The 15,106-nt window shown below is 54.6% G+C and overlaps 1 protein-coding gene across 1 annotated transcript in view; it reads right to left on the bottom strand.

Annotated features, from left to right (window-relative positions):
* Positions 1 to 4,776: 4,776 nt before the first annotated feature.
* Positions 4,777 to 15,106, bottom strand: part of TRAM2 (translocation associated membrane protein 2) — a 49,211-nt gene continuing 38,881 nt past the window's right edge. Inside the window, exons 5-11 of the mRNA XM_065401612.1 lie at positions 11,628 to 11,686; positions 10,005 to 10,089; positions 9,182 to 9,252; positions 8,259 to 8,363; positions 6,937 to 7,080; positions 5,986 to 6,149; positions 4,777 to 4,850 (exon numbers count right to left, since the gene is read on the bottom strand). Coding sequence (XP_065257684.1) covers positions 4,777 to 4,850; positions 5,986 to 6,149; positions 6,937 to 7,080; positions 8,259 to 8,363; positions 9,182 to 9,252; positions 10,005 to 10,089; positions 11,628 to 11,686 — 702 coding nt within the window. The remainder of the gene's footprint in view (positions 4,851 to 5,985; positions 6,150 to 6,936; positions 7,081 to 8,258; positions 8,364 to 9,181; positions 9,253 to 10,004; positions 10,090 to 11,627; positions 11,687 to 15,106) is intronic.

Raw genomic sequence — 15,106 nt, 5'->3', positions numbered from 1 at the left:
GGCCCAGAGCTGCAGCCCGATCCCCAGCCTGTCATAATCACCGTGAGTCTTTCCATGGACGTCAGTGGCCCTTAGCACAGGCCACTGGTGCATTGAGCCATAGAATCACCCTTCAGAATCCACTTGCTTTCTCAGCATGTTGGGCAGGAATCACTTACCCTACATGTTGCCTGCACCCAAACCATGGAACGGGTCCTAACCATGGAAAGAGCCAGTCACCGGCAGATGTGTTGTCTATGACAAAGACAGAAGGTCAAACACCAAATGGAGCAGATGGCACCTCTCTCTGCCATACCTGGTGGGTCTGTCCCGTCATGCTTTGGGAACACTAGAATAGCTAGTCATAGCAATGAGGTATTAGCGAATTGAGGAAACACACACACCAGTGTTAAGCACCAGTTGATGATTCTATGCCTTTTATTATTTCAGAAAATATCTTTGTTGAGAGTTTGCTCACAAAAGCCATTTAACAAAAAAAAAAAAAAATTCCGTACAAAATTGGTTTTTATTTTTTAAATGACGGGGAAGAATAAAAACATGTGGTGGTGGGGGAGGAGAGTTGAAACGGTTATCCAAACCCCCCCCCCCCAACCAAACCAAATTAAAATACACAACAAAGGAAGAGAACGTTTGCACTAAAGCATAAATATGGAAGAACAGAATTTTCCTTGAGTTTCTTTGTTGAAGTTTGGTCCGCAGAATTAAACAGGTTAAAAAGAGATACAAGCACCCACCCAAACTTTGCATCTTGTGTCCATCCCTCCCTCTGGCAAGAAGTACACATGACATAGGGAGACGAGTGACCCAGTTTATAGCATCAATATAAAGACTGCCAACTCGAGCCATCTGTTACGCACTCAAAGGTCACAAAAAGGAGCGGCTATAGCTGTACAGTCAAGACAGCTGTAGACGCCCTCTACTGTAGAGAAAAGTCAGCTGTAGCTGCAGCTTCCAACTACTGGACTCCATAGTCAGATGTAGCTGTAACTCCAATCCACTGGAATGAAGACCACCCATCTACAGATTTCATGACTAGTTCTGAAAAGAGACCATCCTCCACTTAATAGAAAAACCAGGGAGAACCCCATCCCTTATTCGCTACATCTGTGCATGATAGGCAGGGAAAAGTCATCCTACAAAAATACAAACTTGAATGCCCCGTTGAGCAAGGAAGATTCATTCAACAAACTTTTTTAAAAAAAGATACTGATCTGCAAAATGCTACATTCTCCCCAACATCCACCCCTCTAAGATCCATCTGGGACAAGGAGAGAGGGAGAAGAACTGCTGGTTCTTAAGAGACTTTGCCAAAGCCCGGGTGAGGAGGCGTTCTGTGCTCCATGCAATTATCACAATTTGACCTCATCTCAGGGATCCTCCCCTCCCAGGGTTTGGTGACGGATGCAAGCACTGCAGGAGTGACCACGATCCAGGTGGGTTATTGCACAACCCAGGAGGGAGTGGAGTAGCGGTGCTATAACACTGAATCCGGGACCCAGGTCCCAATTCTGCATGATCCTGAGTACCCTCAGCCTTCTAGCAGATGGGGGCACTCAAACTGTTGCAGAAGATGCGCAGCACTTTGTGGGATGGGGCCCAAGAGAACCCATTCGAGAAGTGGGTCTCCCCTTCCCCCGGCTCTCTGCACCTTTGTATGTGGATTGGTCGATGAAAGAGTTAACACTAGAGACTGGAAAAGAAAAGAATCCGTCCAGGACGAGGTTCTCCAGGATACAGGGGAAGTTTTGGTTTGCTAGGAAATGCAAGGAGAGCTGCACCAGTGACTGCAGAGCCAGGGACGGTATGTGCACTGGAGCAGAGAGGAGTAAGAGTTTCTGTGTTGGGAGGGATGGGATGGGAGCCCCTCCGGCCACAAATGACCCCAGCGATGCCTCTGAAATGGCAGCCAGTGGGCATCGCTGCAGGGGCCAACCCATCTAGGCAGAAAAAGGGAAGGGGATTTTAGCCACCGAGGAAGGAACCATTCTACAAATCGAAAAGGCATAGAAAACGAGGGGCTACTTCCAGCGTGAACTGTCCCTTTCCCCAGTGACTAAATATGGAACACACACATCAGACATATACACAGAGCCTGGGGGCACGGAGCTCTTGAGGCAGCGCATAGGCAAGAGGGTACAGACTATACCGCAATGTAAGGCACTTGGTATATAGAGAACAATGAGCTACTTTACGGCCTCGCAGGCTTGTGCCAGAGGAAAGGCTGCCTGGAGCAGGGCAGGCTGGGGGAAGGAATCATTCAGCAGCCTGGTTTATTTGGATCTGACAACAAGCCACCTTTTAACCAGGTGGCTCAGCTCCTCAGCTGACGTCAGAGGCGCAAGGCCAGTGCCGGCTCTGGAGAGATCTGGGGAGCAGTCACTCCCTGCAGGGCTCAGCGACCCCCTCCCGGCTGGGAGCGGACGAGAAAGGGGAGAGGGATGGAAGGGTGAACTGTGCTAGGCCCAGGGGCCAACAGCTTGTGGCCCAGCTCGCTCTCCCGCTGGTGTAACATTCCTTTCCCGCCCGGTTCCTCTGCTCCTCCCATAGAGCTCCCTCTGCCCAAGTGCTGGCTTTGCTAGTATCTGTCCAGCCCGGGCTAAGGAGGGACAGTCACAAGGTGTTCCCAGGTGCTCTGCTCCAAGATACTGGGGGAGCGGGAGGAAGATCCCTGGGAGATGCCAGCTAGTGGCGCTCCTTTGACATTCAAAGCTCCTGGGGGATGGGGGAAGGAATGGAATCTGACCAGCTGCATTCAGGCTCCCACGTATTCTGTCTCCCCCACTGGCAGCCCCTGCCCGTGCTGGGGAGAGAACAGGTGTGGAGAGGACTCAAAATCTGTGAAAGCAGCACAGCCAGCCAGGTCCTCTCACCACCCCGAAAAACAAAAGGCCGGAGAGCATGAGTTACAATCGCATCGAGCAAGGCAGGCCACAGGGAGGAGCATGAAACAAGCCAGGAACATCGTGTTTGGTTTATTCTGGCCCATGTCACTCACCCCAGCTAGGAAGGAAGAACCCTGATCCCAATCTGCATTAGAAGTGATTCCATGACCCTTCACCCCTGCTACCCCCTGCCTGCCTCTCTCCCTGCCCCTTCTGGAGCAGCAACACCCTCTCCACGCTCAGCCAAAGGGAAATGCTACCCATCCGGGCGGCAGCAGAAAGGGCAGCCGAGCCAGCGTTGCCGAGAGGGAAGCTCCCACCCCAGCGAAGCAGAAGGGAAGCGCCAAGTCACCTCACTGCACTGAAACATGCCCACTGCAAAGTCTGGCTTACGGGGACCTTCCTCAGAGAGAAATATCCTCCACTGCAGGGCAACCTGGCCAGTCTTGACCAGCACATGGCACTGGAAGAGCCCTGAAAGTGGGACGGCTCCATCCATTCGGAACAGGGCAGTGGACAGAATCAGTGGGTGCTCGAACAATTCCCGGACATCTCCTCCCAACATACGCAGCCAACGAGGGGTCGAGGGAGAGTGGTTGTATGAAAGAGGCGGCCTCTGAGGTAGATTTGAGATGATTCCACCCACCAGCTGGGGAGGGGAGGGTGGCATGGATCGAGCGAGAGGCACTCCCACTTCCACAGGCTGCTCTCTGCTATTCCCACCCAGCCCAGGAAGGGAGGCATGGGCTGGATCCCGGATTAACCAATCCCCTCAGGAGATATGAGGCCTGTGAAGCGGAAAGACAAGCTGGTGGCTGCAGCCAGAGCAGAGAGGGCACAGCTGGCCTGGGATGGCAGGGGCAGCAGTGAGGTATGAGGTGAAAGGCAGATAAACTCTGAGTGGCAGGGAATCTGCTCTCCTGCATGCAGCACGAGTACTACGCGAACACAGCGCCACAGGATTAAGCCAGCCCTTGGGTGAGGTAAAGCGGCACATCCTGAAGGAGCAGCGAGGTGTGGGACCAGGGCTGACCTGCTGGTGTGTGGCTCAGGGCTTACACATCCTCAACTGAGTTTGGCCTGAGCTACTCCCTGGGTGACATCATCCCAAGTAAGGCACTAGGAATTGCAGGGCAGAGGCAGAGCCCAGTCACCGCACCCAGGGGAGGGAGAGAGGTGGGCAGAACCGGCCGCAGACTGCCAGGGATGCCACTTGCCGGAGCTCCAGCACGATGCAAAGCACGTCTGAGGTCACCTCCCTGTGCCCTGAGGCAACAAGCCCAATCCAGACCTGACCCGCCTCTGCAATCCCGCTGGGCGTGCTGGAGGCAAGGCTGCCCTGCAGTTCACCCAAGAACTCCAGCAGCGGCAACACCACCCATGGACGCCACCCTGATACCGAGAGGCGCTCTGCACACAGGGCATGGCTCCCCCAGCTCCCCAAACCTCTACCCTCATGATCACAGGGCACCTTAAAGCAGCCGCCTGCCCCTCCAAGGCCAGGACGCAGGGCAATGCCCAGAGGGGCAGGGGAAGAACCTGCTTTAGAAGAGGAATTGTTTGCTTGGAACCATCCCATGGCGCATTTGTAACAAAAACACAACAGGAAGAAAAAACACTCAAGAAGGGGGGCGGGGGGGGGGGAATTGCACGCTGATTGACGATAAAACTGAGAGGAAGGAGAGGACGGGAGGTTTGGGTCTGGCTCCTGCAGGCCATGTGACGGAGCAAGGTTTTTTTGGTTTTATTGCAAATGGTTTGGGGAGGGGGGAAGGGAGAGAGACCTTGGGAAGATGAGACGTTTCCAAGCCATTCAGCACCTGGGAGGCCGAGGGAGGGGCTTGGGCTTAGTCCTGGTCTCTCGCCCTCCTCCCCGGCAGAGGAGCCTTCAGCTCTACGGAGACTTGAGCTTCTTGGTGCGTGGGGAGGTTCCGTTCTCGGCTTTCACCACTCCGTTTTCATGGTAACCTGGGGGCAGGGGAGCGCAGCGAGTCAGGGACACTCAACTGGGGCCTCATTGGCCTAGAGGGGGCAAGCGCTTAGCGCCAGGGGTAAGAACGGTCATCTCCTCAGCTTCCTCTGGCCTGGGCTCATGCAGGATTGCAGAGGGACATCAGCACCCTGCAGCCCTTCCACCTTGTGCTGTGGTGCCACCAGACCCCACGGGCTCAGGTTGCCTCATGGAACACTGTCGCTCCTGAGCAAGGCCCCAGCACAGCCTTCGGGGCACGACACTGCTGGACAGGCAGAGTAGGGTTGCCAGGCATCCGGTTTTCGACCAGAACGCCTGTTCAAAAAGGGACCCTGGTGGCTCCGGTAAGCATTGCTGACCGGGCTGTTAAAAGTCCAGTCGGTGGCACAGCAGGACTAAGGCAGGCTCCCTGCCTGCCCTGGCTCCGCACAGCTCCCAGAAGCAACGGCCAGGTCCCTGCGGCCCCCTAAGCTCAAGGGCAGCCACGGGGGCTCAGCGCGCTGCCCCCTCCCCGAGCACCAGCTCTGCAGCTCCCATTGGCTGGGAACCATGGCCAATGGGAGCTGCGGGGGCAGCACCTGCAGACGAGGGCAGCGCACTGAGCCCCCGTGGCCGATTCTGCCCTGTGCCTAGGAGCTGGAGGGACATGCCAGCTACTTCCTGGAAGCCACCTGAGATCAACGCTGCTCAGAGCCTGCACACCAAAACCCCTCCTGTGCCCCAACCTCTGCCCCATCCCTGGGCCCCCTCTCGCACTTCCAACCCCTCATTTCTGGCCCCACCCGGAGCCCTCACCTCCCCTGCAGCCCAACCCACTGCCTCAGCCCGGTGAAAATGAGTGAGAGAGAGTGGGGGAGAGCGAGTGACGGAGGAAGGGGGGGTGGAGTGAATGGAGGGTGGGGCCTCGGAGAAGGGAGGGAGCCGCAGGGCTGGGGGCGGGGCAGTGGTGTTCGGTTGTCTGCAAACAGAAAGTTGACAACCCTAGGACAGAGCTGGGGCCCTGATGGCTCCTGGCCATTACTGATCCCTCTGCAGCAGAGGAAGGGACCCGACAGCAGCCTGGGCCCTTACCTCTCTCCCCCAGCTCAGCCACACCCGGCCCTGCTCTCAGCACCCCACCCCGGCACTTACCCGACTCCCTCTTGACGGGCTTGGACTGCTGTTTGGTGAGGGCAGCGGCTCTCTGCCTGGCGCTCTGCTCATTCCGGTACTCCCGCCAGCGCCGCAGCTGGAACCGGATGAAGTGCCACATCAGCCAGGCCTGGAAGAGGCACACCAGGGACAGCACAAACATCCTGGGGGCGGGGGCAGAGAAGAGTCAGGCTGAGAACGGAGCAGAGAGGCTGAAGCCAGGGGCCCTGCAGCCACTTCCACACCCAACCAAGCCAGCTAGTAAATGGCCCTTCACACCCAAAGACCACAGCGATCTCAATGCTACAGAGGCTGGTGCTCTCCAGAGCCCACAGAGCAGTCCTGTGAGGACACCTGAGGGGAGGGAGTAGCTGTTCCAGGTACCAGCCCCGACGTCAATTTTTGCTTAGGTACAATCACGCCTGCCACGTCCCTAGGCTCCTCTGACAACAGGAGGGAAGACACGGCCAGACAGAAGTAGGAGTCATGTTGACCAGGTCCCTTAAATTGCAGTTATGGCTAGAAAAGGGATTGTACGTAAGTGCCATCTCCTTACATGACAGATCTGCTTGGAGGCTCTCTTCATCCCTCTACTGAGCAAACAAGGATTTTTCTTTTCTTCACGCTATGGTTCACAGACAGACAATTTTGCTGAGCCTCAAGACAGCCTCGCATCCAGCGTGCTCGCCCAGTGTTATGCTGCATCTACAGAACCCTCGGTACGGGAGAAGTTCCAAGCAGAAGACAGCTGGCTTTTCAGACCCCTCGGACTTTGCAGGCCCAGCCCTGAGGAGCTGAGTGGGAGTGGATGGGTAGAGAACCTGAACACGGGCATCCCTACTGCTTTCATCAGTCCCCTTCCTGACTAAGTGAGCATGCGTTAAGCAATCCGGCAGAGCATTTCAGCCTACGGACAGAAAGCCGATGGAGCAGCACATGGCCATGTCTTACCTGGAAGACAGAGTGCTGAAGTTTCCTTTCTCTATGTTGAACTCCTGGTTCTCCACCCGATCCAGCCCAAAGCCAATGACCAGCACAGAAAGGGTGAGGGTGAAGAGCCGGGTGACCACGAACACCACTGCCCAGGCATTAAACCTGTGTGAATTCAAACAGGAACGTCACTGGGACAAGCCTCCATCCGCAGTGGGGGCGCACACCCAGCCTACCCGGAAGGGTAGCAGGAGTCGCAAGACGCAGACATTCAGGCCAGGAAACGGCCTCAAGATGCCCAGGAGCAGCACGTTGTTCATGGGGACCCACTTTTAATAAGGTTGAACTTTGGGGGAAAGAGAGGTGATTTCAGCCTAGGAGTGCTATGCAAGTGTCACAGCTGGCCCCCTTCCTACAGCCTCAGCACGGGTGCCATTGCCTGAACAGGCCACGCGTGAGATGGCCCTGCCAAGTCAAGCGGGAGGCAGGTTGGCTGGTGCCCGTGCTGAACAGGATGGGCAGAGCTTAAGTCCCCAGGGCTGTCAACCTTCCACTCCAGAGGACACCACTTGGTGCATGCGCGTAGGGTCTCCTGGCACATTTGCCCACAGTTGGCACTCGTGAATTTCAGGCCCGGGGGACTTCGAGTCCGATTCTCTGATGCCCTTTGCTGTGTGTGGTCATGCACCCCACTGCAACAGGAGCATCAAACGTCACCACCATTCCAGTATCTTTTTATATTCATTATTCTTTGTGTTAGGAAAGCACCCTGCTGCCCTAACGGAGATCAGGGCCCCACTGCGCTGGGCTCTGCACATACACCTAGTGAGAGTATGTCTTGACGAGTTTAAACAGACAAGACAAAGAGTGGGAGGGTAAACACAGGCACAGGGAGAAGGTGGGACTGGCCCAATATCTCTCAGAAGGCCAACAGCGGGGCCAGGGATAGAACCCAGGTCTCCTGATTCCCAGGCCCGTGCTCTATCCACTAGACCACACCACCTCCCCAACTTTGCACCACCGTACATGACTACACAAGGTCCCAAGCCCTTCACAGGCTGCACTGATCAGGTGTTCTTATACCTACCAAATCAAGCCTGGGAGTTAATCCAGCGTTGAGTGCCCTCTTCGTACCTGTGCTGTGGAGATCTCCCAGCCCACTCCCAACAGGCTAGTCAGGAACTGTAGCACCCATGACCTCTCCCACCAGCCCCAAGGTGAGAGACATCTTGGGGATCCGTTCTGGAGAAGGAAGACAGACTTCCCTGCTCCCCCTAGACTCCATTTGATGACAGCTCTGGCTGGCAAGGGGCGAATCTTTCCTCTCAGCTTGGCGTACTTACAGCTTCTCGTTGTTCTCATCCGTGAAGTAGAAGAGACGGGCCATGTGGAAGAGGAATTCAGCGAAGTACTGCAGCAGCAAGAGGATGAGCCCCAGGCGGGTTAGGCTAAAGAGAGGAGACACAGGCATTGCCATATTGGAACAGACCTGAACTCCAGGCAGCCATCTACCGTATTACCACTACTTTGTGTTTGTTCTGCGGACTACATGCTTCAATCAAAATCAGGACCCTGTTATGCTGGGCCTTGGACATACACATGCCTGCCCAAGACAGGTTACAATCGAAACAGACATGACACAGTTTAAGGGGAAACCGAGGCACAGAGCCCACTATCACTGAGCAGATCAGTAGCAGAGCCGGGAACAGAAGCCAAGGTCTCTTGAATTGTAGTCCAGCGCACTAGTCAGCGGACCCTGCTTCCTCTCACACAGGCTGCGTGCTTCACAGGAGGGTGTATGGAAACCTTTAGAATGCATTTGTCTAACTGTGCAATACCAACCCTGTGAGAAAGACTTTCCTGACACCAAAAAGGGGATTACACCTTCCAGCCTGAGACTGACAGCTCGCAGACGTTTGCGTTGTACGATGCTCTGAAAGTATTAGGTGCCGGCATGTCATCCGTCCTAGCTGATGTGACATGACAATATCTTCATTCCTAAGAGTAGCTATTCTCCTATTTGGAAACTGTTGGCTTCAGTAACACACTGTAGCTGGGAGTTCCACAGGCTAATCATTTGTTGCATTTATTGCTGGTCCTTAAATCACCTTCTTTATTCAAGTCTCAATGTGATGTCCAAGATTTTCACAGTGACCAGCAATTTTGGCTGCCCAACCCTCAGCAAGTACTGAGCACTTGCCCTCCGGAAACCAGGATTTTCCCATCATTCTTAGCAAGCCCATAAAGCAAACTCCGCAACACTCACTTTAAGAGGTATGCTCCAGCTATATGCATCAGGTAGAAGCTGATGTACCGCAGGTGACGAGGAATCTCCTCCTGGCAAAGGAACAAAGGTTTAAGATTAAGCTCAACCTTCCTCACTTGGAAATTTGAATCAGTGCACACCATGGAGCAGCAAAGCACGGAGGTAAGTCCGGGGCTCTCCCTGCTCCTCCAAGATTTGTGGAGCGCTCCCCAGCGGTACATGCAACGTCATCCTGCGGCCGTGACGATTCAACCTAATCGGCCAAGTGTAAAGGCAATGTGGTGACAAGGGAACCTATGGCAGCTGAGAGAAAGCAGCTTCCAAGCTCGCTCTCAGTAAGTCTAAGTTCAGCCTGGTTAGCTCAGTTGGTAGAACCTCAGACTTTTAATCTGAGGGTCCAGGGTTCATGTCCCTGGTCAGGCAGAAGGACACTTTCACCCTGTGATATCCCCCAAGAACTTCAGAAGGCATCTCTTGAGGACTCGGGGGGAGGGATAACTCAATGGTTTGAGCATTGGCCTGCTAAACCCAGGGTTGTGAGCTCAATCCTTGAGGGGGCCATTTAGGGGTCTGGGGATTGGTCCTGCTTTGAGCAGGGGGTTGGACTAGATGACCTCCTGAGGTGCCTTCCAACCCTGATAGTCTGTGATTCTAAGGGGAACATGCAGCAGCTGTGCCTTTCCCAGCCTTGCGCTTCTCCCCACATTCCACGCATGCAGTCTGGTATTTTGCTTCTTAAAGCTACTGCAAATCCACTGGCCAGTGGTTCCACCTGATGAGGCGGCCTTTGCAAAGCTTGCAGCGCGGCCTGTCCAGCACTCACCTTGCGCACCTTCTGGAAGTACAGCTCAGGCAGTGCGTGCAGCCAGTAGGCCAGCTGGCAAAGGTAGAAAAACTTCACCTGGAACCTGAAATGCAAGGACAGGACAAGTGAAAGCCTGGCGGGCAAACCCAGCTCCAGACTGGAAGTTCAAGGTGTGTAAATATTCCCTATACCATGGACTGGGATGGGGCATCACCCCTTTGGGGGTCGCGGGGAGAACTCCTCTGAGCAGAAAGCACATCCCCCGAGCTGACCCCTGGAAATCAAACCAGGCGGGGGAGAAGACTGCCTGATCTACTAGGCCAATTAACTCAGCAGGAGGTATGTCCCCTGCTGACTTTCCCCAGAAAGAGGAAGCTTCGGGCAAGGCAGAGAGCCTGCAGGGAGCAGCCCTTCCCCTGGGCGATGAAGGTCAGGTTCAGGCTAGTTTTTTATTCTCTTATTTGAGGACTGGGAAACAGGCACTGGCCTAGGGCCTTAGGCAAAGAAGTCAAGTGGTTACTGCTTTTCAAGAGCTAATAGCTATGGCACCCCAGGAATGGGAGGGAAGAGAGAGGAGAATTTTCCAGCAACCAAAATGCAACATTGGGGGTGTGCTGGCAGGCCTGGCAGCCTCAGCCTCGTTCTGGATTTGGCCTGCGGGTGCTAGAACTCCATGCGCACTGCACGGGGCACCACCGAGCACTCCACTCCCTACTACTTTGCACCTACACTAGGAGTCGTTTACCCACTAGCATTCAGGGGAGTGCACACATAGGAAGGAGGGGCCAAACGTAAAGATTTAATCATTCACGGAATCCAGGATTCCTGGGCCAGGACAATGTGGAGTCACAGATTTCAAGGCCAGGAGGAGCATTGTGGTCACCTCCTAGGCTGACCTCCTGCGTAACACAGACCAGCCAATTCCACCCAGGGATTCCTGCATCCAGCCCCTAACCCCACTGAGCTCCTCCTGGGGATTTAGCATGGAAGTGGGAGCCAGGAACCGCCTAACTTCTAACCCCAGCTCTGCCGCTGACTGGCTGGGCAAGTCCCAACTTCTCTGCCCCCATTAGCATCCTAATAAGTGGACAGATCACCCCTGAATTTCTGAACCCATGGTTCCCAGACATTGGCTATACACTGACTGGAGCACCCTCTTTCTGTCTGGGTACTTATCTATTCCCCCAGCCTCACAAACCTTCCCAAATTCACCATTACAGCATCCCTATGAGGAGGGGAGAATTATCATCCCTCATTTTACAGATGGGAAACTGAGGCACAGAGAAGTTAAGTGACTTGCCCGAAGTCATTGGGAGCTTGGAACTGAACCCAGGCCTCTCGAGTCCCAGACCACCGGGGCAGGCGTGCTCTGAAGCGCCTGATCACACAATGCCCCCCCCCACACCCCGCCACCCCCTGAATTTGTATTAAGATTTCAAATGTCCCCCAAGACCTTTGTAGAAAGCAGGGTTTACTGGCAATCCCAGCATGGGACGGGGCTGTGGGATCCTTTGTACAGTGCTTTGAAAATACACAGCAAGGTAAATGCTGCCTATTCACACGGCACTGACTCCCAAGCCTCGTCCTCACATTAACGTAAAAAGAGGAAGGAAGCGGTCAGCTGAAGAACAGAGCGCTTACGGGAGAAAAACATGAGGGTAGTTTTCCCACCAGCTTCTCGGGTTTGACAAGTATCCTTCCTGAAAGAGAAGAGGAGAGGCAAGTTCTAAGCAAAGGAAATCATCAGCCCGTGTCGGCTCTGGGGTTACCCACATCACTGCCAGTTCTAACCACGCAGGCTAAATGCCGGGTCAATAATGAGAAACCGAGAAAAGGGGCCTGGAGGCTGGATTCTTTCAGAGCGGCTGCACTTACTACAAGCTGAAGCACGTTAGGTAAGGCCAGCATTAAGGTTGCCAAAACACTGCCATTCTAATAGGCCTCTTACGGCTGATAATAATGTTGTCCAACTTCCACATAACGGGGCTGCACCTCTCCAGGTCTCCTCTGTCTCTGAAGGGGAACTGAAATAAAGATTGGGCAAAACTCCTTCAGCCATTTTTGAACATCGGGAGCGTTTTCTGTTATAAAGCTGCTGCAGCCCAGCTAATCTCTCAGTGGGAAAGGGCAGAAACCTGACAGTTCAAGGATGGAGACGGTCCCATTTGCCTTTTAGGGTTCCAGTGAAAGATTCCACCAAGCTATAAAGGGCTTACAAGAGTGTGCACCGTCCGGCCAGCACACTGAACAAGCTCTGGGTCCGGTAGAGGTGACGGGATGAGATCCTGTAATTAAACCCCATCATAAACCCAAAGGGGTGAAGTTCAAGTTGTGTCTCAGTGTTTCCTTGTGCTCCCCTGCTGGCCTGTATCCATCTGTAATCACTTGTCTTAGACTGTAAGTTCTTTGGGGCAGGGACCCTCTTTTCATTCTGTGTTTGCACTGTGTCTAGCACAATGCGGCCCTGGCTCCTGGTCCTTGACTGGGGCTCTGGGGTGCTAGGAGGATACAAATAAATAATGGTTGTGCGGGAAACCTGAACTTGGACATTCCCAGATTTATTTTTTAGTGCTTTGCTCTGCAAACTTAAGTGCTCTTTTAATGTAGCATCTTTGCATGGAATCCATATTTACTTCGGTTTACCAGACACGTGTCTTCAACACTGCAGGCTGCTTCGGAATTGAGAGATACAAGTGGCTCAATATTCAGGGCTTGTCTGCATGGAGCAGCTAGTGCGCACTAAGCCAGGGTGTGATTTTACAGCGCAATAGCTACCTTGCGCTAGATCCTCATGTGGACACACTGACTGGGCACCTTGGAAGCGTACTAAGCTGAAGCAGAGTGAGGCGCTGTTAGTGCAGAGTAAGAGTGTCCACACGGGGGGTTAGTGCAGATTTGCTGGGGTGCACACTAACGATTCTGGGCTTTCTTGCCGTGCAGACAAGCCCACGCTCAGGGGCGGCTCTAGCTTTTTTGCTGCCCCAAGCACGGCAGGCAGGCTGCCTTCGGCGGCATGCCTGCAGGAGGTCCCTGGTCCTGCGGATTCGGCGGCATGCCTGCAGGAGGTCCGCCAGTCCCGCAGCTTCGGCGTACCCGCCGCCGAATTGCCGCCAAAGCCGCGGGACCGTCGGAGCTCCCGCAGGCAAGCCGCCGAAGGCTGCCTGACTGCCGCCCTCGCAGGGACTGGCAGGGCGCCCCCCGCGGCTTGCCGCCCCAGGCACGTGCCTGGAGCCGCCGCTGCCCACGCTCCCAAACCAAAGTAGGGTGACCAGATGTCCCAATTTTGGGGTCTTTTTGTTATATAGGCTCCTATCACCCCCCCCCATCCCGTCCCAATTTTTCACACTTGCTGTCTGGTCACTCTAAACCAAAGGGAAGTCTCTTCCCATCAACTCCCCCTCCCTTAAGGAAAGGGTGGGAGAATAGAGGCACCCTGGAGGCCGACAGATCTTGGCTTTGTCGGACATAATTCCACCTGGTGCCAAATTGAAGTTGGGGGGGAAGTTGGGCTCTGGAGGCGAAACGCGCAGCCAGGCCCAGCTCTGACAATTCACCCTCATTTACAGCGTCTTCTCTGCAAACCCGCCCTGGATACCGAGCTGCAGTCAGAGAGAGGGGCTGGCTGGGGGACAGAGCACACAGAGTGAGAAAGCTCAGAAGCCTCTTTCAGGCAGCTGGCACGCCCCTCGGGGCTCCCTGGCACAGCAGCAGCTTGGGATGTTTACAGAGGAGGCGGCGGCCCCCAGTTAGAGGCAGGAGGGCGGAAGCTCCCTGCAAAATGGGGGAGGGGGACAGAGGAATAGAAGGGGGAGTATGAGACTTGGCCGGGGGTGGGAGCGGGCAGCCAGCTTCAGCCTTGGAAGGACAGTCCTGGGGCTTCCATTTCAGCTCCTCCAGGTCCTGCTCCTTGGCCCGGTCCTAGGCCCTGACGCAGCCATTCTAGCCCCTCTGGGTTCAGCTCTTGCCTCTGCAATGCCCCCCCCCCCCCAATCCACCTAGGCATGTGCAAGCTGATGCAGGGACAGCGCCCCCACAATATTTCCATTGCAGGGGCTCTAGCCCCCCCCCCCCCGCCTACCAGTTCTGCCACCCCTGGCTAGTGGAAATGTCTGAAGCAGGATGGTGCTGGCGGTGAGGAGACTGCAGCCGTGAAGCACTCAAACAAGGGTGATGCTGCTAATTCGCTCTCAGGGGGCACGAGCAGCCCACACTAAGGGCATAAGAGATGCTGGAGGATGGACAAAGTCTTTTTAACCCTGTGGACACCAGGCTTTCCTGATGGGAGGGAGAGGGGAACAGAAATAGGTACCTACATGGGCAGTCTCCAAAGGGTTAACGCCGCACTAACAAGAGACAAGGTGACCACCGCCAGCAATGAGAGAACAGGCACCATAGGGCGGATGCAAAGCCAATTGAAGCCAACGGTAGCTTTGCCACCTGTTTCAATGGACCAGGCCCCATATCATTCATAGGAGCATCCACCAGTCACAGGCGTCTCAGGAATGAATGGACTTTAAAGTAATAGAGGCTGAGGCCTGGTCCCCACTAAGCCCCCACTTCGGACTAAGGTACGCAAATTCAGCTACGTTAATAACGTAGCTGAATTCGAAGTACCTTAGTCCGAACTTACCGCGGGTCCAGACGCGGCAGGCAGGCTCCCCCGTCGATGCCGCGTACTCCTCTCGCTGAGCTGGAGTACCGGCGTCGACGGCGAGCACTTCCGGGATCGATCCCAGAACATCGATTGCCTGCCGCCGGACCCTCCGGTAAGTGTAGACGTACCCTGAGAAAGAGGGATGCTCTGTGATTGGCTTGCAAAGCAGTGCAGGTCAGGAGGGGTTGGCAGGTCCAGGTGAAGCTTCCAAAGAAGCATTTACTCGGTGGTTTTAATTAACTGGAAATTAAAGAGTCACTGGGAGCCCTGGGCCTGGCCAGGAGCCCATTACACCAGACTGGGAAATTATGTGAGTCAGAAACAAAATTACAGTGAACCTGCTTTTTTTTTTTTTTTTTTTTTTTAAATAAAGTGTCTCCCCCCCCCCAGATAGTTAGCAACAAGAACCTTAACCCCTAACACCCTGGCTAATTCTTAACAGTGGAGAACAGTCAGTTCCCTGGTC

The sequence above is a fragment of the Emys orbicularis genome, chromosome 3, assembly GCF_028017835.1.
Source record: "Emys orbicularis isolate rEmyOrb1 chromosome 3, rEmyOrb1.hap1, whole genome shotgun sequence".
NCBI classification, from domain to species: Eukaryota; Metazoa; Chordata; order Testudines; family Emydidae; genus Emys; species Emys orbicularis.
This window is presented reverse-complemented; position numbering and strand designations above follow the sequence as displayed.